The sequence below is a fragment of the Stenella coeruleoalba genome, assembly GCF_951394435.1.
Source record: "Stenella coeruleoalba genome assembly, chromosome: 18".
Lineage (NCBI taxonomy): Eukaryota > Metazoa > Chordata > Mammalia > Artiodactyla > Delphinidae > Stenella > Stenella coeruleoalba.
Window position 1 is genome coordinate 49,914,259 of NC_137164.1, and position 22,099 is coordinate 49,936,357.

Consider the following 22,099-nt stretch of genomic DNA (forward strand, 5'->3'; position numbering starts at 1 on the left):
ACAGAAAAGCTGAAATTCTTAAAAATGGCTTACCACTGAGACAGTTCTCGCAAAAGATCTCTTTAAGATATGTACAGGTTCACTGGTTTGCTGTTTGCCTTTTGAAGCACTGCCGTCACTGGTGGGAAGTCTGAAGGTAGCATACATACATAAATTTATGTTGGGAAGTCCACCGACATTTTTATTCTCAAATATACATTTTTGCAATGGCAAAACAAATTAAACAGTTAAGCATTTTTGTTAGGCAAAATCCCAATATGGGGCTTTTTACAAACATTTTCCAATGCTAAGCAAAATTTTTAGCACATAAGTACCTCATCTTCTAAATCTCACCTTTGTAAGACTGGGTAGTAGAAACTCTCTTCTCTTACTAGACAACATTATGTAACTTATGTTCTCTAGTAATGTTACTATTAAATGCTACCATTAAAGAGTTACTCAACCACTGTACCCACGAGTAGTCCAAGCAACTTGCTATGTTCGTAATGCTACATATTACAAATACTGACTACAGCAGATTGCATAAAAACAAACAAAAATGTCCTCTTGGAAAAAGTGAGGTTATACCACCTAGATTCTTAAAGATATTAGTATAAAAGATATAGAAGACAGAGAATCACTGTTCTAAAGGTACTGCCTTTGATTTTTACTATTTAAAGTAAGAATGCCAGTTTTTAGTGAGGGTTTATATCTATTTAAATTCTTTAATCTAAAAATTATCGCAGTAGGGCTTCCCTGGTGGCACAGTGGTTGGGAGCCCGCCTGCCAATGCAGGGGACACAGGTTCGTGCCCCAGTCCGGGAAGATCCCACATGCCGCAGAGCGGCTGGGCCCGTGAGCCACGGCCGCTGAGCCTGCGCGTCCGGAGCCTGTGCTCCGCAGCGGGAGAGGCCACAGCAGTGGCAGGCCCGCATACCGCAAAAAAAAATAATAAAATTAAAAAAAATAAAAATTACTGCAGTAATCACCTAGATATAGATGGGCACACACATAGGCATTGTTCCCATATATGTCTCAATTACCATGAAGTAATTAAAATTCTTAAATAATGTTAAAATATAATAGTATTATCATATGAGCAAGCTGTTGTTTGATATTTTAATTAAAGGTGGAAATTTTCCAGCAGCAAGGGATTTTCCAATTCATTCCATCACAAGATGAACAAGAAATATAAAACTGTAGAACCAATCAACCAGGCCTACATCTAAAATCCCCACCTAACAGTCAGATTTCATTTCTCTAAGATAAATTTTATTATTTTAAAGTTTAAAACATTCTGAAATTGGTAAGAAAATCAATAGGTTTAAAAAATAAGTTATTAAAATACTGTTATAGGCATAATACAGATAATCTGAGTCATCAGAGATATTTTATTAAAATTAACTTGAGGTAAAGAAATGTTTAAAAATATACAAAACATAAATTAAATGTTTGTATTAAATGTAGCTAAATGCTTCGAATAATTTCTCCCTTATTGTGCCATATATTTTACAGTGATCCTAGCTCATTATATTAAAAGAATAAACCATGTTGATTATAAATACGCTAAATACCTGTATAATAATTGAGGTATCTGACCAGCGTTAACATCTGTACCATTATTTGATTTCTTTGAACTCTTAAATTGGAAAACAACCCTAAGAAGAGAAAAAATAACAATATAACCAAAGACAACACTATTCAAGATTCATGGAAGGAAATGAAAAGTTTAACAATCATGCTTTCAAATCTTACATTACTGAAGAGAGATTCATTCTTTAAGGCCAAAAATACACTTAAAAAGACACTTCTGACTTTAATTCTAGCTCTGAATGCCTTAATGGGTTAAATGAAAGAGTTGAACCTGATTGGGAGCTCCTAGGTGAGTAGCTGCTCTGCTCCCTCCCTCCTGGTTAAAGCTCAACTTTAACTAGAACAATAAGCTTTTAACAAAATATTTCAACTTACAGTTTAAAATCTGCTTAAATAGATATAACATAAACTTTATCTTCAAAATGCTATGATATTCCAAGGTTGAATGAACTGTATATGGGAATCATACAGTCCTGGACCAAAGCACTCTCCCCAGTTCTACCATACAATCTTAGAGTAAGCTGAAAAGGATATGTTACAATAGACTTAATTTATCTTCAGCATTCTACTTGAACATTCAGGAACACAGAATTCACCTCCTAAATTAGCCTGCTCTTTTTCTGGTCAGCTCTCTTATGAGCTGAATGAAACTATATGAAATACATGATTATATAACTTCTACCCATTTTGAACAGTTTATGCTCAAGAATAATAAAGAATAAATTGAATTTCTCTTATAAATGATGGTCCTTTCACATGAATCAGAATACAGAGTATAGAGACGGCTGGACTTTGGGTCAAGAAACTCCAGGTCCAGATTTGGTTCTGCCACACAGTAGCCATACAGTTTGACGCAAATCATTTCACCTTTTGTCTCTCTATTCCCGAGTGTAAAAACGGGGCTAATAACCACTTCACAAAGTTACTGAGGGCATCAAACAAGATAATATAAATGAAAGTATTTTATAAACTGGGAAGTGCTCTATACCTGAACTTTAAACGGTAAATTTCCCTTTACATTTTATTAAAACTGTAGCATCTCATATCATTAAGGCTTTACAATTTATAAAGTATTTTCATAAGCACTGTCAAATTTTATGGCATGTATATATTTCTTTTTCATGGTTTCCAAACTCCCTATCCTTGTCATTTTCCTCTGTATAATTTCTAATTTTGCAAACAAGCTTTTAAACAAGGTAACATCCAGAAATACACACAAATGCCAACTGACAAGAGCAAAGAATAGCAGTTCTATTATCTCCACATTCTGACTTACCTTAATTTGGCATGCAATTATACGAATTTAATTTTTAGCAGGTCATATTATGCTCTAGACCTACAAAGATTTTTTACTCTACTAAAAGACCTCTGAGGGCTTCCCTGGTGGCGCAGTGGTTGAGCGTACGCCTGCCGATGCAGGGAACACGGGTTCGTGCCCCTGTCCGGGAAGATCCCACATGCCGTGGAGCGGCTGGGCCCATGAGCCATGGCCACTGAGCCTGCGCGTCCAGAGCCTGTGCTCCACAACGGGACAGGCCGCAACAGTGAGAGGCCCGCGTACCGCAAAAAAATTAAAAAATAAAAAGACCTCTGAGCTTTCAAAACAATATTGCACTAACAAAAAAGGGAGTTGCTTAAGGAAAACTTAAACATTCTGCTTACCCATCATCTGTGGTAATAGAAGCTTGTCCATGAGATCCACAGTCACTGCTGGGTCCTGACACTCGAGCCCAGGCTACATACCACCAGCCAGCTTGCAGGAGGACTGGTTCATCAAACATCATTGCATATTTTTCTCTAAGAGGAAAATTTATGTGTCAAAGACAATGCCTTTGTACTTCTCTGTTACATACATTTATTTTTTAAAATCCTTTATAAACAAAACATGAAATACACTGTATTATTATAAGATTCTTGTCAAACAACATTAAAAACCCTCCATTTTAAAAAGTCTGGACAAGAACACAAATAATGGTTACTGGTGCTACAGTGATGGCATTATATTTCTTCCTCCTCATCCTGAGTTCTAAAACTTGCTTAAATATTATAAAGTTTTCATACTAAAATAAGATAATTTTTTTTAACTGTTGTTAAAAAAAACATGCCAGCTTTGTTGGAAAACTTTGAACTTTAAGGTTCATGTATTCAGTTAAAGTCTTTCGAGAGCTCTGGAGTCAGATGGTCTGAGTTCAAGGCCTGACTTTGTAACTCGCTAGCTGGGTGACCTTGGGGAAGTTACTACTACATCTTCTTTGTGACTTAAGTTTCGTCATCTGAAAATAGGGATAAAAACAATATCTAACTCATAGGATAGGACTGTTCTGGGAATTGAGTTTAGACAAATTGTTTGGAACTGAGCCTGTCACACAGTAACTACACAAAAAGTTTATTAAATTAGCAGGAGAGAAAACACATGTATACAAATAAGGGCATCTGATAAAGATATACCCAAGTTACAAAGTTCTAGGTAATAGCGTGGAAGGAGTGCATATTGGTTGTAGCTGGGACAGAGAGAAGAATAAAGATATTGAGGAAGGGGAAGACTGTCATGAACAGATCGGCAGGGGTCTGAGAGTACAAAACGGGGTCTGGAAGTGGCAAGGTGTCCAGTTAGGCTAAAGCACTGAGACAGATATAGAAAAGTAGTAGGTGGAAAGTTTAAAAGGACGCTGTGAAAGATTGTGGAAGGCCTTTAACAACAGCCTTAGGAATCTGGGCTTCGTTAGGAGGCAAATGAAGAATATCTAGATGATTCTCTATACATAAAACCATACACTGTATTTTTGACTCACAATCATATGCTCAAAAAAGTGATAACAATGGCATCTTAAGTCTTTGTTAAAAATTAATTAATCAATTAACTTTCCTGAGATTTCCCTAATCTTCATTTGTGTGTAACATTAAGAAGTTACTGAAATAGTATCTCCTGATATTGGTTAATGCCTAAAGTGAAGAAACAGTCAAAATTTTCTTTAGGTTTACTATTTTGTTCTCAAAAAGTATCTGTCTGTTAAAAGTAAACTCAATGCCTTACTACCATCTTCAGAAAATATACATTTTCATTAACAAAAAGCTTATGAATGCCACAGAAGCTTTTCTTAATGTAGTTATTTGTCATTGGGAAAGACAGTATACTACCATTATCATGAAGTCCAAATCCGTTCTTTTTCTCATCATAATATTCCCTGATTCAAATCACTAACTTGTCATAACAGTCTTGAGATAATTCTTAAGTTTACACAGAGAAGACTGATAAAATCTAAGTCTCTTTATTATTTAATGAACCTTCATAAATAAACATCCTGATTCTGGTTACCTCCTGAGAGGTTTCAGTAAAGCTGGCCACCTCTCCAAGCGTGTTATAATCAAGCAAATACTATAGGCTTGGTGTCAGAGCATACAGGTGATTTGAAGTACGACCCACTATGACTATTTGACACAGTATACATAACGCTACCGGTAGTAAATAATTGTACTGCATCACTAGAACACTAGCATATTTGGTGTTCTCTAAGTGATGCATGAAAATATGTGTGCAAAATATGTGTATATTTCCATCTTCAATGTAGAAACAGTCAATTTATCTTGTGAAATACAAATATGAAGGATACTATTAGTTTTAATGTAGCATTATTAAAAGCAACAGTTATATTACCTAGTACATAATTTAGTTTCTTAAGCATTTGATCACAGATTATTTAAAACCTTCTCTTTAAGTTGCGTTATTCACTTATAATAAATATGTCATGTTAAGTATGCAAGGATTACACTGAATACTGAAGAAATCTTTACCTAGCAGCACAGTCATAAGCCAACACATCAGTCTCTGCAAGAAGGTCTCCATCAGTTTCATGATCTCCTCCATCAGGACCTAACTCAAACAGCTGGGGAGAGGAGAAAAACATATTGTGCCCAGTCACTCAGTCATGCAGACCTGCTGAATAATATGTTTATAATTTCGTGTCTCCAGTAGATGCTGGACACTACAGAATGTAAAAGAGTACCTGCTTTTAAAAAAATGTTATTCAGTGAAATGTACAAATCTATATATCGAAACTAAGAAACACATGTCTTATGGTCTGTACTAACCTCAGTTTTCCTTATTTTATATATTTGCCTACTTAGAGCAAATGCTCCAAAAATGTTCTGTACCAGATATAAACATCTGAAGGTGAGAGAGCTCTAAGTTCTAAGTGAGCTTCCAAATGTAGTAGAATTTTGCTTCAACACGTAACTAGCTGTGAGATCCTAGGACCCAGTTTCCTCATCCATTAAAGGGAGATGGACACTAGCAGCGCCTACTTCATTGTAATTGTGAGAATTAAGTGAAACGATGCTTGTGGAACACTTAGAAAAATACCCAGCGGGGAAAAAAAAAAAAAGGCTAGAAAAATATTAGCTGAGGAATAATAGAAGGAAAGGATCCTTAAGAAAACAGGTAACAAAAAATAGCTCAAATGGCATGGGAAAAGGAGATAGAAAGAGTGAGGGGGAAAAAAACAGTTATAAAAAAGGGGGAGGACTGCAGAGTACAGGAAAAGAATAAAAGACAAGATATCAAATAGGAAAAGTTATGAAATTAAGTGAAAATAAATGAAAATTATGAGGAAGGGATCTTTTTTTAAAAAAATGGACTAATACATATTTTTAAAACCCTTATTTCTCTTGATGATTATAGTAGGTGAACTACAAGAAAGGTGAGTAAAAGACTAAGAAGGAAGAGACGGGGATATTAAAACTTACTGGACAATTACCCTGTTAGAGGTCTCCATTTTTCAACTATATATGTTAATAGTTTAAAAATCTGTCTCCACCTCAGATAGTAGTCTGCGCCTGGGATTCCCCGGGGCAGCTGGATCTCACCGGTTGTAAAGTGACTCACCTCTCCTCCCTCCTGCCTCCCCTGCTCTGATTAATGGCACTATCATTCACCTACTCACTCAGATTAAAAAACCTGGGATAATCCTTTTTTCCAAATCTCTCCACCAGCACTGCATCTCTCCTATTGCTGGTACCAAAGCTTGTCAGTGCAACCAGTGTTAGCAGTGTTACTAGCTAGAAGAGTTCAATATGAACTAATTAGTTCTTCTCTCCATTCTCTCCTTGCTCTAACCCATATTCCACAAAGTTAAGGGTTTTTGCTTTTCTTGAATAACCCACAGCAGTCTTTTTAAAATGAGTATCTGATTAGAATACTTCCTTAATCTAAAAGTCTTCAATGGTTTCTCTTCTCCTTCTTTGTAGCATGATATAAAGGTCTTAAATGATTTGCCCCTAACTTGGCTCCCCTGTTTATGTTCAACAAATAATTTTGAACACATACTGTGTGCCAGGCAGGGTTCTAAGAACCGGGCATACAGGGGTGAACAATGCAAACAAAAATAAGGGGTGGGGGGGCTACTGGAAGTAAGTCTGTGGTAAGGGAGAGGATTTACAGTTTTAAATAGGCTCACCAAGGAGTCACGATCTTTAGGTAAAGAGGAAGTGAGCCTTGCAGGTACCGGAGTGAAGAGCTGCCGTCAGAGGGAGTAAGTAGCAAGTGTTAAGGTCCTGAGGTCTGACTATGCCTGGTATGTCTGAGGAACAAGGGCCGGTCAGTATGGCTAGGTTAGAGTGAAGCAGCTAGTATAACATAAGGTCAGAGTCAGAGTGGTGATGCAAGTCAGTTCTGATGTTGTTTTTCAGGCCCTTGTAAGCCCTCTGGTTTTTATTCTAATACTATTGGAATCACTCTGCCATGTTGAGAACAGACCGAAGGGAGCAAGGACAGAAGCAGATACAAATTGGGAGGTTACTGTAATGCTCCAAGCAGCTGTGGTTTGGACCAACTTGGTACCAGGGGCAGTTTTTAGAAGTGGTTAGATCCTGGATTTATTTTCAAAGTGTAGCCAACAATATTTGCTGTGAGAGTGGATGTGGGGTGTGAAAGAAAGAGGGAAGAAGGCAAGGATGACTCCAAGATTTTTGGCCTAAGCAACTGGAAGAATGAAGTTAACTCTATTCTGAGTCAGTTAACTGGGATGGGGAAGGACAAGAGAACAGCAGGTTTAGAGAGATGGTCAGAAGCCTAGTTTTGAGTATGTTACATCCCAAATACCTGTTAGCTATCCACCTGTTAGCTATCCATATGGAGATGCAGAGTAGGCAGCTGTATATATATCTTTGGAGGTCTATTAAGTGTGAGAGCGATAAGAGAAAAAACACTTAAAGCCGTAAGGCTGGATCACCGAGGGGGTGAGTAGACTTTAAAAAGATGTCCAAGACTGAGTTCCGGCACTGCAGCGTCAGGAAGAGGTCAGGAAGATGATGAGTGGCCAGCAGGAGACTAAGAAGAGCGGCCAGGGAGATGGGAGGAAAATGAAGTGTGGTGTCCTGGGAGCCACATGAAGAAACCATATCGAAGAAGAGCTCGACTGGATTAAATTCTGTAGACTGGTTAAGGAAGATAAGGACTGAGACTACAGTAGTACTTAACTGAGAATTTTTTAAGAAGCCTGCTATTGAAATTAAGGCATAAACTCTAGTCACCTCTCTCACTTTAAGAGCAAAATCGGATAATGTGACAACAGAAAATTCAAGCTATTAGTAAATTTTCAAAGACTGAGCACAGCCTTTGCTTAGTATAACTGTTGCCCTTTCTGAGATGAATAGTGCAGTAAACTTAGGACTTTTGATTGTTTTTTGACTCTCTACCAGATGGAATCCATCCCCTTACTCACTTCATCCCTGGTCCCCACGCCTGTGGTGATGATGTCTGTTTACACAGTATTTGGCAGTAAAAATGCTAAAAACTTTTTAAAGCTACATCCAAATGCCCCTGCATCTTATCATTAAAACGGCTACAGGAAAGTAGGCACATGCAAAGGTGCCTTCTGTAAAATAATAAACTAAGTCAAAATACTTATCTTCAAACACAAAAGGCAACAGTGAGAATGAACTGCTTACCTTAATTTTAGCGGTATATTCTCCTCTACCTCCAAACAGACCAAGACCACCAAGTAAAATGTCTGTGTCAGCACTAAAACGTATAGCTTCTACCGAGTGAGCAGAGTAACCCCAGCCCCCTCCATGACCTAAAAGATGCAAATGATAACTTATGCTTTAAAATATCCATGTATTTCATTTATAAGACAATATTTCCTAAACATAAATATACATACTTTCAAACCTGTTTACTACACTATAATCTTCTTTGGAATAAACCTTCATTACTGCTTGAGTCTCCTCCTCTGTACTGGCAACACCCATCTTTAAATCTTGCATAGTTGCCAAGGTATCAAGACAACCTAAAAGCAAACAAACAAAAATTCAACTCCTTGAAATTAAAACTTCCCCGAGTACTTATAGTATGAGATGCTGGAGGGGATAAATTAAAACAATAAATTCTGAATTGTGCTCAACAAATTTATTCCAAGCTTTAACATTTCATGGAAGATACTTTTACAACCAATAAAAATTACCCTCTGCCTGGGTAATTATCATATTTAAACATAAGCTATATGACAATGTTTCACACAAAACTATCTCTCTGAAAAGTTGGAATCGCTTAATCTTTGAGTCCCTACAAGGTTCTTCCTTTTATCAAACTCTCTGAATCACTTTAGATTGAGTCTTAAAGTACTATTTGAGGAAGACACAGTAGCCTGAGATAACCTTAATCAGTGCTAGTTTTGGATGTTTACAATGGCTACCAGATGTTGTAAAAGTGCTATATCTCAAATTAATTAATTAGAAGTGAAGTTGATGTGCTGTGGAAAACTATTATGTAAGAAGAAACAAGTGGTAACTATAAAATTCATATCATATTTTATAGAATTTATTTTAAATAATGTATAAAAATTAAATATTATAATTATACGTTTGAATATTTAACCTACATCACTAAAGTTTATATATTCAAGTTAAGCAAAAACATTACTTTAAAAGACACATATTAGGAAAATTATATTCAGGGCTGCTTTATATTTGGGCATATATGAATCGTTCAGGGTGTTGGTGTAAGTCTGATGTACTGTTTTCTGTAGGGTAAACCTCTTAAAGTTAGAGGATTTAACTTATTTTGCACCTAGCGCATTACCGTTTAACAAACATGACAGAATGATATACAAATTTAAATACTCTTAAAAAAAAATCCTCAGCACACATTAATGAAAATTAGCTGATCATCAAATACCAACCCTACCTAGAATGTGCAAAGCTGCATGAGACCGGGTGGTGAGAGCCCTTGATCCCGTTGGTAAGGCAAGTTCAGGACTTAGAATACTACATCGGGACTGCATGTCTGCTGCAGAGGGAAGTCGGGCATCAGCAACCACTGCATTGTAACACCATAGTTCTCTAGTGTTTGGTCGAAACCTTTCAAGAAAGAGAATAATTACAGTATAATAAAACCTGTGAAGTATAATTGACAATAAAAAGAGAGGAATACGGCCAGCTTAAACAGGACAAAACGTAGCTCATGACTTTCCATATCTGAGCTAAAGATATAAATAAAGTGATTATGTCACTATAACTGAAATAATTTGAACAAAACAGTAATATAGATCACATTTCATGAATAACAGAGCAACAGTATACTTAAAAGTATAATGTGTACTTACAAATGTAAAGCTTTTGTACAGCAAAAACTCCATAAAAAAGTGTATAGACAAAAGATAAGTCAAAAGAAAATACATGAAACAAACATATGAGACAAAACTGCAATATCCATAACGTAGAAGAGCTCCCGCAAGCCAGTAAGAGATCATCAATCCCATATCGGAAGTGGGCAAAGCACATGGAATGCTGTTCTTAGGAAGGAAGCACAAACAGAATGTATGAAGATGCTGAATCTTACTAATAAACAGTAAAGCAGTCACAAAAACCGTGAGGGACCCACAATGCCCTCCTGCCATTATCTCATTCCTTTTATCTCTTTCATAATAAAATTCTCAAAAAGCAGTTTCCACTTCTTTACCTCTTTTATTCTATAAATTCTTTTTGGAAGAGTTGTTTTTATCAACTATCGAGTACACACAAAAGAAAAGTAACAAAATATTTTCAAAATAAAGTATGAAGAATAATGACACAATATACACTAGTAAAAAGAACACTACCATTATCTATTAAGTACTCTGTGTCTCCCTCCCAACTCAATTCCTTTCCTTTTCCTTTCAAAGGTAACGATTATCTTGAATTTCAAAAGTTTATTATTTTCTTGCTTTTCTTTATGATTTTTCAAATGTTTGTATCAAAATAGTATATTATTTAAGTCTGGTCTTCTCAATCAATGGCACTTGATGATCCAAATTTACTAAATATAAAAGCACTTATATCCAGCAATCCCACTTTGGGTATATATCCAAAAGAACTGAAAGCAGGCTCTTGAAGAGATATTTGCACACCCATGTTCATAGCAGCATTATCCACAACAGCCAAGAGGTGGAAGCAACCCAAACACCCTTCGATGGATGAAGGGATAAAGAAAATGTGGTAGAAACATACAGTGAAATACCATTCAGCTAAAAAAAAAAAAAAAAAAGAATGAACCTTGAAGACATTATGCTAAGTGAAACAAGCTAGTCACAAAATGACAAACTATGTATGATTTCACTTATATATATATCTAAAGTAGGCAAATGCAAAGGAACAGAAAGTAGAACGGTGGTTGCCAGGAGTGAGAGGGAGGGAGAAATGAGCTGTTCTTTGCATAAGTTTAAGTTTTACAAAATGAAAATGTTCTGGAGAGATGCTGTTCAACAATGTGACTATATTTAATGCTACGGAATTGTACACTTAAAAATGGTTAAGATGTTAAATTTTATGTTATTTCTACCACAATTAAAAAAATTTAAATTATTTTTAAAAAACACTTAAAAATAATACTTCACACAGAATAAATTCTATTTAATAGCTGCTATAATTAGTAGCATTAATATTATTGGTTTATTGCTTTTTAATTTAATCTATCAATCTAAGTGATACTTGTAGTCTTATTTATATAAAAAACAAAATACATGCATTTTAAAAGGTATCAAACAGGGCTTCCCTGGTGGCACAGTGGTTGAGAGTCCGCCTGCCAATGCAGGGGACACGGGTTCGTGCCCCGTCCGGGAAGATCCCACATGCCGCGGAGTGGCTAGGCCCGTGAGCCATGGCCGCTGAGCCTGCGCGTCCGGAGCCTGTGCTCCGCAACGGGGGAGAGGCCACAACAGTGAGAGGCCCACGTACGGCAAAAAAAAAAAAAAGGTATCAAACAATATAAACCAAACCTAATACTTGTGAGCCATAGCGAAGGTTAGTGGGATTTGGTACGGGGGAAGAAAAAGATTTGGAGAAGGACCACATCATTTTTCCTGTTTGTATTTTTGCTTTGCTTTTTAAAAAATAACACAGATTCATGTGTTAGTTTTGTAAATTTTGACATGGGAAATAAAATTGCTATTAACATTTATCTGCTCTTTTCAAATGTTAAAAGTTTCTAATTGTTCAGGAGAAGTTATTGTTAAGAATACAAAAGGAGGCAGACTCAGGCCGGAAGGAAAGTCAAAGTAAGCTGATACTGAATCTGCAATGTCTGTGATAGCTGTAAAATGCACATACCCTACTGAAAAACACAAAGGACACAAAGCAGCCAGAAGTCAGGATAAAGGAACAAACTCTCCACCTTCCAGCTGTTTTACTCAAACACAGGAGGAGACTGTCCTTCATCTTTTAATCTCTGTTTTAGAATAAAGGGTAAATGATCAAGGACCTGGCAAGCATTTGAGATCATCTGTCCCCACTGCTACCACATGTGAAAAAGGCAAGGTTCAAGTAATCGGATACCGCACTTTGGAGTTCTGTTAAGACCCCAGGGAAATGATTCTAATGTTAGAATCTACTTCTACTGTTCTCTCTAATTTAGAGAATGCATTTCTAATTTAGTAAATGTATCCAGAAACTAATTCCATACTGTCAGTTTTTACTTTATTTTGTTAATGCAAATTTACTTCATTTAAAAATAAAACATGTAAGGATCATAGAAAATCAAACATCAATTTAAACCTAGGTCCAAACCAGAGCTTGCTCTTTGGTAACTAAGTCTCTTGTACATTGACTTCCAATCAGTAAATAGTTGAGGATAATTCTATTTTTACATCATTTGTTTCTCTATCCCCTCCGTTCCACTGTGACCACTCTAATTCTGGTTCTCAGTATCTCATGTCTTCATAAGAATCACTATAAGACTACTCACCTCTAGTCTCTTGTTATCTAATCTACCCTGTATATTGCTGCTACAGAGATCTAAAAGCACTACTCAACTCAATTCTGGTCTCCAAGTCTTCCCACAAAATGCCCAAGTGAGATAGCAAGCTTGTGAGCAACCTGGGAAGCACTATAATTCCTTCACTAGGAATTAGGCCTCAGGACTGATAGAAAACATGGCCTTTTAAGACTTGGATGGCTGGTAGAAATGAAAGCAGGAATGGGCAGAATAAAGAAGACAGAGGAAGTCTTCCCCCTCCTCACTCATGCCACTTCAACCTTTCAACTTACCTGGATTCCTACTAAGGCTGGCCAAATAAACAACGCAAGGGGGAAAAAATGGTTAAGTCCTGTGATGAGCCACTCTGGTAAGGGCAGTATACACCCCCTATTAGCATTCAAAGCTACAAATCTGAGGATAACTCTTTCCTTTACTCATTATGTATATAAAGCACCATAATAAATTTTAAACAAGTTACAATATAATTTCTTGAATTGCCTGTGTACCTGTATCCATCTCTATATTTTTATAATTTCCAGAGTTTGATAACCCTGTATATTTCTCTACCAATATGGGGATTTTTGTTGCATACATTCCTAAAGGGCAAGCTCATTGATCATATTTATTCTGTATTGTCTTTGGCATAATTTCTTCTACATAGCTGGTAATGATATTTACGGTGAATTCTATACAATACAGACAAGAATGCTGACAGACTAAAAATAATTAACAAGAGAACTCTTGAGAGTAAAATTTCTTATTATAATGAGAGTAGCAAAGCCTTCTACAGCACCTACTATGCGCCTCTACCCTAAGTTCTCATAACAGCCTATAAGGTACCATTATTATACCTATTTTATAAATGACAAAAGTAAGGCACACAGAGTCAAAGTAACTTGTCCACAGCGACACAGAAAGCAACGTGTGCAGCTGGGATAAACCTAGGCAGTCTGGCTCAGAATTCATGCTTTGAACCACTACACTAAAGGTAGCAAGAGTGAAGGTCCCCAAGAGTCACTGTGATAGAAGTGTAGTTAACAGTTAAATAGGAGAGTTCTCATCTATGAAAAGTCTGCCTATACATGACTTTTATATTCCACAAAAGTACAATTTGATCCAAACTTATTTATTACTCTATTTTATAAACAGAGAAGCTTACCTCCAAATGACATCATACACAGGATCAAGACACACACCAAATCCTTGCAGATCCTCTTGTTCAGAGTCATTAAACGTTTTACAACTCCCATCCACTTTATTTATCAGAAGACACTTAAATGGAGGAGGTTCTGATATAGAAGCAGGTACCAAGCCTTAGGAAAAAGTATTTATATATTTTAAAGATGCATTACCTTTTTATATTCCCCCAACTTATAAGATAAGCATTTCTTATAAGGTAAGTATTACTACTATCTCCATTTTACAGAAGAAGACACTGAGACTGAGGGATTTAAGTAACTAAAAACCTTTAAGTAGCAGAATTTGGACTAAAACCTCAGGCTGTCTAAGTCCACAACACATGCCCTTAATTTCTACACAATACTACTCTATTATATAATTATTCATGATATCATGGACACAAGTATAAATTGACACCTTGGTCTCGATGAAACGTCAAAGTTTGACTTATGTAACCTTCCATAAAACTAATTTCCATCATTTACTTGACAAGAACCAACACAGAAAAATTCCTCTTTCCAATACACTGTATAGGATTTATACCACTACAATTTAGCTCATATTTCCATCACTCTCTAGCTTTTAAGTACTTTGGTTTCTACTTTCCTAATTATTTCATTCTTCCAGCACATAGATATATATAAACATAGACACTTAGAAGCTTCTTTTAAACTACTTCAAACAGAAGAAAACAAAAAGCTACAGGACTACATCTCATAACAGGGAAAGATGACCGTTTACTATCAAGGCTATTTTGGAGGGACATTTGCTTGTTTGGGGTATTACCTATGATGTGTTTACTGGCAAAAATTTCTGATGTAGCGAGCACATGAGAATTAATAAGTGCTTCATCAATTCGTAAGAAAGTCTGGTCCCCACTTGCACCTATCCAGGTAGCTTTTCTTCCATATTTTGATCCAATGTTAGGCATGGGAGCTGGTTTTGCATTCCAATATGGCACATCCAAAATTGGTCTACCCAGTTGTCCTTTCTAAAAGATTAAATAAATCGTATTAACAATAATACTGGATAAACAATTTATAATATTTTATAAAGTTAAGGAAACAGTAGACAAAAATAGCTCTGTGACACATTATTCTTCATCAGTTGTTAGCTATATTTTTTAATAAATGAAATTCATATGAAATTTGGACCAAACATTTACAAAGGAGTAAAATAATTTCTGTTATTCTTAGGAATTCTCCCCCTAATAAACCACATAGTACATGATTAAAAAAATAATAATACAGTTGAAATGTTTCTCCATGTAAGAAATCTCCCTGAAATTCTGTGATTGTCTTTACCAACATTTAAATGAAAAGTATAATAAATACACAATATGTTAAAAAATTGGTAATACAAATTGTTCATTTAAAAAATCACTTTGCTACTTTAAGTTGACGGTACCATAAAATGTCACTCTGGAACTCACAGAGTCTAAAAATATTTGGGTAAAAGGCCAAAATAATGAATACTGCCACTGTGAATACAATTAGGAAATTACATATTTTTCACATGATCATGTGTTAGTAAGTTATTTCACTTATTTTTCAAGATAGACAGCAGAATCATTATGATGTCTTAAGTAAGTAACTGTGAACTCACTTAAAAAGTATGGCTGTCTCTAGGTACCTGTTTGGTAAGAGTAATAGGAAGTTTCTCACTACTAAGCGAGTAGCTGTAAAAGAATGTTAATGTTGGATTGGGAAATATTCACCCACCCGTGGCTCAGGAGCTCTCTCTCTCTCCTAGCATTCCCCTTCCACAACCCCCTGGAAGGCAGACAATGCTGCACCACGGCAGCCAGGGTTCACTACAAGTAACGGGAACGGGAAATCACGGCAAAACACCCAGAGCATAAGGGAGCCAGGAACACTGCAAACAAACACAGCCACAAACTGACTGCAAAAGCAACAGAACATCAATCCCTGGGTTGAACCAATGGAGGGAAAAGTGGCAAGCACAGGATTAGGGAAGCAGCCAAGAAATTTCAATGTTTATCTCAGCTTCTTTCAAGATCCTTATGTTTTGACAAAACAACAACAACAACAGCATAAAGATGTGTACGTCATATTGAGGGGTATTATTATGCTTTTGGAGGAAAAGAAACGAATTATATTTTTCATTGACTACTGAAATAAATATCTATTCCCCTATCAACCAACTAATGTGAAGAAAAGCAGTCTAAAAATATGATAGCTGCCTGGACAGGCCCCATGGGATTCAGAACGTTTAAATACACAGAGGTTCACAGCTACAGCTTCTGGGACTAGAGGACAATGATGATTGTCTGATTCTAAACATTACCATTCACATTCCCTCCAAAACAACAAAATTCACACAGAGCGGGCTTCTCTGGTAGCGCAGTGGTTAAGAATCTGCCTGCCAATGCAGGGGATGTGGGTTCCAGCCCTGGTCCGGGAAGATCCCACATGCCACGGAGCAACTAAGCCCATGCGCCACAACTACTGAGCCTGCGCTCTAGAGCCCGCAAGCCACAACTACTGAGCCCACGTGCCACAACTACTGAAGCTCACGTGCCTAGAGCCCATGCTCCATGACGAGAAGCCACCGCAATGAGAAGCCCGCGCACCGCAACAAAGAGCAGCCCCCGCTCGCCGCAGCTAGAGAAAACCCCTGCGCAGCACTGAAGACCCAACTCAGCCAAAATTAAATAAATAAATAAATAAATAAATAAATAAATAAAAAATCCACACAGAGCAAAGAAAACCACACATGACTCAAGCCTTCAGCAGTATCAGGAAATAAGGACCTCAGGACTTTTAAGGTGCCTGAAACCAGAGGGTGGAGGTAAGGTGCCGGGCACAGAAGGGGAGGCTCAAGAAGGGAACAGAGGGAAGAACTGGCGAAATCATCCCCCAAGGGAAAACCTGAACCTCTGCGTGAAAATGCCAGATAACAGGCAAGGGCTTGAAGGTTCACAGTGCCAGCCACAGGAAAAAGGCTTCAAAGTACGCAGGACGATTGCTCACCCATCAGGCTGACACAAATTAAAAGGTATGAGGGACAACACATGCTGCTGGCAAGGCTGTGGAGAAACAGGCACTCTCGGACACTGCTGGTGAGATGCAAAATAGAGGGGAATCGTTACTATCTCACGAAACTACACAGGCATTAGCCTTCGACCCAGCAACCTTACTTCGAAAAATTTACCTCAAAGGCACACCTCTAACAATATTCATTGTTATTGTTGCAAAATATTAGAAAATACTTCTTATTCCAAGCACAAGAAATTGATTTAATAAACTACAAGATATATACACAATTGTACTATGCAGATGTAAAATACGAATTGGGAAGATCTCTATGAACTGATGAGGAATGATTTCTAGGAGATACAGTAAAGTGTAAAGACAAAGTACCGAAGAGCATATATAAAATACTACATTTTGAAAAACAAAGATGGGGAAATAATTATATATATGTATATATATACATACCATATTTATACCTGTATCAATGCAGATATAGATAGATGGTGTGTGTGGTTATTTACGTATTAATCTTTAAAAAAATAAACACAGGAAGGAGAAACTGGAAAACAATGAACTTCATAACCTACAAGCACGGCGTGAAGGGGTGGGAAGTAGGGATGCCAGAGATGGGGGAGGGAACGACACTTGGGTGAGTATACCATTTTTGTGTAACTTAACTTTTGGAAACATGTTAAGGTTCTACACATTCAAAAAATAAAACTCCATCTAAGGATGTGGGAGGAGGGACCCTTAAACTTAAAAGCAAACTGAAACAGCGCACTGGACCACAAACCACTCTCCTTGGAGGTCTGAGAGCTCCAAGTCGGCAGGACATGGTAGGGGACAGCAGTTAAACCAATGTCTTCCTACAAAGGGCCAGGAAGACTGTTACAAGAGGGAAAAGAGGAACCCCACTCAGTGACAGTCCTTTAATTCGTCCCCTTTCTGCCCTACCTTTGGCATTCCTCTGGAGCCTCATTCACTGTTCAAGGCCAAAGTTATCTCCATGCTGAAAGGTCATCCCTCTTTCTCCCCCACCCGAGATCAGATCTTACTCACTTTACGGAGATGAACCCCTGTCCCAGGACAGGGTGAGACAAAGTGTAACCGGTAAAAGGGCCCGTTTTCAGGAACAAGGGAAGGAAGGTGATCCTTGGCTGTTGTCACCCTTTACAAAGAATCTGCTAGTTCTACCTATTTTTATCCATATTAAATAAAATTTAAAGAAAAAGAAAACTAAAACAAATGAACCCAACTCTATTCCAAAGGAATAACATAATCCCACTGAAAGGGGGTGGGAAGAAAGAATCCAAGTAACTTATGAACACAGTATCTGAATCTATACCTTCGGTCTTGGGGTAGGACACAGGCGAGAGGAGGCGAGAGGGGGCGAGAGCGGGGGAGAGGGGGGCAGAAGCAAGAGTGATAAACAAATCCTGAACTCTTTTTAGGGAGTTTGTTTTTACAGTAGTGTGGGCAAAGCAAATATAAAACTATTTCAGACATAGTTTAGGACTGAGTGAATGAGAAATAAATGTATTGATATTGTTGGGATCCAGGATTCTTACTGTGGAAGAAGGGACATAAACATGGAATGAGACAAGGTAAGAAAGAACCCTATGGGAATGGGCTGGAATTAAGAGGTATCAGTGCAGACTTATTATTTCTAAAATATACGTATGTATGTATATATGCACACAGATGTGTACTGGGGATGCAATGAATACACCTAGTGCTCAGCTGGTGTCTAGTACTATTCCCCACTAAAAACAACCTAGGTTTTTTAGAGAAATAGCTGATTCTAGGACTCATACAGATAAGCCTGGAACAACTTGTTATGCCAGGAAGTAAGGAAGTACTCAAAAAAACAAAGAGGCATGTCACCAGAACACAGAAGTCAGCATGAAGGGACTCCCACTGGCGAAATCTGAGACAATATAAGCACCCAAATAATTAAGTACAGTAATGACGAAAAAAGAGAAATGTGTCTACACCAATAATAAGTAGACAGGTAAACAAACAAATATTAAATGGGCTCTTGCTTAGAGTAAAACGCAAAGGGCTGACAGGTAAATGTGAGGAGGTGCTGGGGTTGGAAAAATCATCATTTTTGCAGCCATTATAGTAAAAACTGGCTCAGGCAAGAACAATCAACAGACGCGAAATCTAGAAATTCTGAAGAGAAGCAGGTATCTTAAAACGTAACAGTGTCAACCCAAAGACTGCTTATTAGTTTCAAGTGAAAAAACTCTAACTCTGCGGTAGTAAAATCAAACAAAGTTTTACAGGTGATCAAAATTTACATCACCAGTGAAGGGCAGGTGGGCATTTTGTGCCTCCAAATGTGATTCCCTGAGAAGGACACGATGTCACTTACATGGTATTTTAGTCTGGAACGCACAACCTGAATCTAAACATGAGGAAATATTAGAGAAACAAAAATAAGGAACCTTTTGTTAAAAAAAAGAAGTACCATATTCTTCAAAAATGTCAATGTCATAATAAACAAAGAAAAGGAGCGAAAATGTTACAGATTAAAGGAGACTAAAGAGACATGAGAAATAAATACAATGCCTGATCCTAGACTGGAGGGGAAAAATGCCAGAAAAGAATTACCGGATCAACTGATAAAACACAAACTATTTAAGGAGTAAAGGATCATAATGTGTGCAAGTTATTCTTAAAGGACAAGAAAAAAAAGTTTTATACACACATGCATACAGAGTACATGAGAGAATGAGAGCATGAATATACAAATGAAAAAGCAAACGGATCAAAATGTTACCAATAGGTGAATCTGATTCAAGAATATATGGGCGCTCTATGTACTATTCTTATTTTTGGGAAACTTTCTGTAAGCTTAAAATCATTTCCAAGTAAGAGATTTTTTTTAAGTTCACATTTACATTTAAAAAAAATCAAGAGTTGCAAATTACATCCCAGAGACTTAGGTTAGAGGGTTCTGAATAGTTACCCACATCACAGATGGTACAGGTTTATTAGCACAGTCTTATTAAGCTTTTCCTTGAGCTCTACTATGCCCAAACTATACAAAATTCTCAGAGCATCTTCACTCTTTTCAAGCTTTGGCAAAAAAGAGAAAGAGCAAAACAGACAGGCAAACAGACAGAGAGAGACACAGAGAGGGAGAGGAAAAACTAAACTATAACTCTAAACAAATCTACCAAGAGAACCAGGCCTTTAAAAAGTTCTAAAATAAAAATAATTCTACATGTTAAGAAAAATGATTCTTTACAAACTGTTGGGAAATAAGTTTTCAGTGACAGAATTAGCTCTACTGAATGCTTAACAGATTCTGACCTGGAATAAACATGTCCAGTATTCTAACACAGCTGTTAAATTTAATAAATTCTAATGCTACACTACAAAAGAAAATCATTTCAAAGCAAAGTCTGTTAGGTTTCGTGTATGTTGGATGTGGAGACAGGAAATATGCATATGCAATAATTATAATACAAGAATTTCACTGAAACCAGAAAAAATAGCTAACGTAGACAAATTGCAAGGCAACGGTACAATGCAATATTATTAATGCTTAAAAAATTTCTTACAGAAAAACTTCCAAATGTGAAGACCTGTCCATCCATTAAAAGTACTGCCGTGTGGTTGCTGCCTGCAGTAACTTGTGTGCTAGGGCCTGGCAATGCTTGAACAAGAGTGGGACATCCCCTAGGTTAAAAAAAAAAAAAAAAAAAATTAAGTCAATTTCTTACAAGACCCAACTGAAATAAAAAACAATAAACAATGCAATAAAAAATAGAAGAGATAAAAGGCACTAATAAGAATATTCAGCAAACACTTACTTAGGTACTATATGCCTGTCTCTATCCTATGCATTAGGTACACAAAGATGAAAAAGACATAATCACTGACTTTAAGGAGATTATTAAAAAGATTTCTTGAGTTTACTACCCTAACTATGGACACATAATTTTTATTTTTTCTGAAAGACTGGTGCTACCTTTGTTTTAAAAGAAAAAAAAATGTTACCTTATATAGTGAATGGCAAGTTAGAGAGCTCTATAAATATTTGTCAGATGAAATAAAAATCATGAGCTGATTTAGCAGGAATTCAATCTAAGAACCATACAAAACAATTAAATTTATGTCTTATTTTCTACTTTTTTCCACTGAACTGTCAATTATTTTTATGTCTTCTTTTCTACCATTTTTTCACTGAATGGTAATTTTAGATTTTAACATATACAGTAGTTAATGAATTAGAATACAGTATCATGAGAGGCACCGCAGCAGTGGCTACAAGCTCAGGCTCTAGATGTAGACTGCCTGCATGTGAATCCTGGCTCCACCACGCAGTAGCAATGTACCATGACTTTGAACAAGTTACTCGTCCTTTTTGTATTTCAGTTTTCTCTTCTATTACATGGAGATAATATTAAACAGTATTTACCCCATAGGGTTCCTATGAACAATAAAGAAGCTCACATATGTCAAGGGCTTGGATCAGTGTCTGGTACACAGTTAACAATTAATAAATGGTAACTATTATGATAAATGGTATCCCCATATTCATCGTATCTATCCTTGTAACCATCCCTATATCACTTTATTTACCACTTTCAGTAATCATCATCTATAATGAGAATAATCACACTACAGAAAGAGTCCACACATAATAGGAGAGCTCTGTTTCTGAGACAATGTAATTATAATACTTTAAATTTTTTTAAATTACATATGTTTTTAAATGATTATTCAGGCTGCAATGAAAAATGAACTGGGAAGAGGCAAGACTAGCAGCTGGAAACCTAGTTAAGAAGATGTCACAATAATCTGGGTGAGTTATGGTGGAGGCCTGAAATAGGAACAGTGTGGACTGAAAGGAATGAATGGATTTGACAGCTCTGTAAGGAACAGAACTGACTAGACTCCGGCAATGACTGACATGGGGCAATGAAGGTTTTCTGCTTAAGTAACAAGGTAGATGGTGGTAACATTCACTTAAGCTATGAGAATGAATGACAGCTAGGAAGACGAAGAGAGAAAAGATAGTTTTCATTGTAAGTCTCTCTAACATTTAGGTATGGACAGAGGAAGAAGAAGAGCTCATAAAATCTAGGACATAACAAAGAATGAACTCTGG

At 36.8% G+C, this 22,099-nt stretch overlaps 1 protein-coding gene across 20 annotated transcripts in view; it reads right to left on the reverse strand.

Moving 5' to 3' along the window:
• Positions 1-22,099, reverse strand: part of MYCBP2 (MYC binding protein 2) — a 271,692-nt gene that overhangs the window by 136,175 nt on the left and 113,418 nt on the right. For all 20 annotated transcript variants that reach the window (XM_079903236.1, XM_079903224.1, XM_079903221.1 and 17 more), the window contains 10 exons: positions 20,547-20,664; positions 14,765-14,969; positions 13,959-14,112; positions 9,755-9,927; positions 8,733-8,858; positions 8,518-8,645; positions 5,365-5,456; positions 3,235-3,369; positions 1,554-1,637; positions 34-130 (listed from right to left, as the gene is read on the reverse strand). In XM_079903236.1, the coding sequence (XP_079759362.1) occupies positions 34-130; positions 1,554-1,637; positions 3,235-3,369; positions 5,365-5,456; positions 8,518-8,645; positions 8,733-8,858; positions 9,755-9,927; positions 13,959-14,112; positions 14,765-14,969; positions 20,547-20,664 (1,312 nt within the window). The remainder of the gene's footprint in view (positions 1-33; positions 131-1,553; positions 1,638-3,234; positions 3,370-5,364; positions 5,457-8,517; positions 8,646-8,732; positions 8,859-9,754; positions 9,928-13,958; positions 14,113-14,764; positions 14,970-20,546; positions 20,665-22,099) is intronic.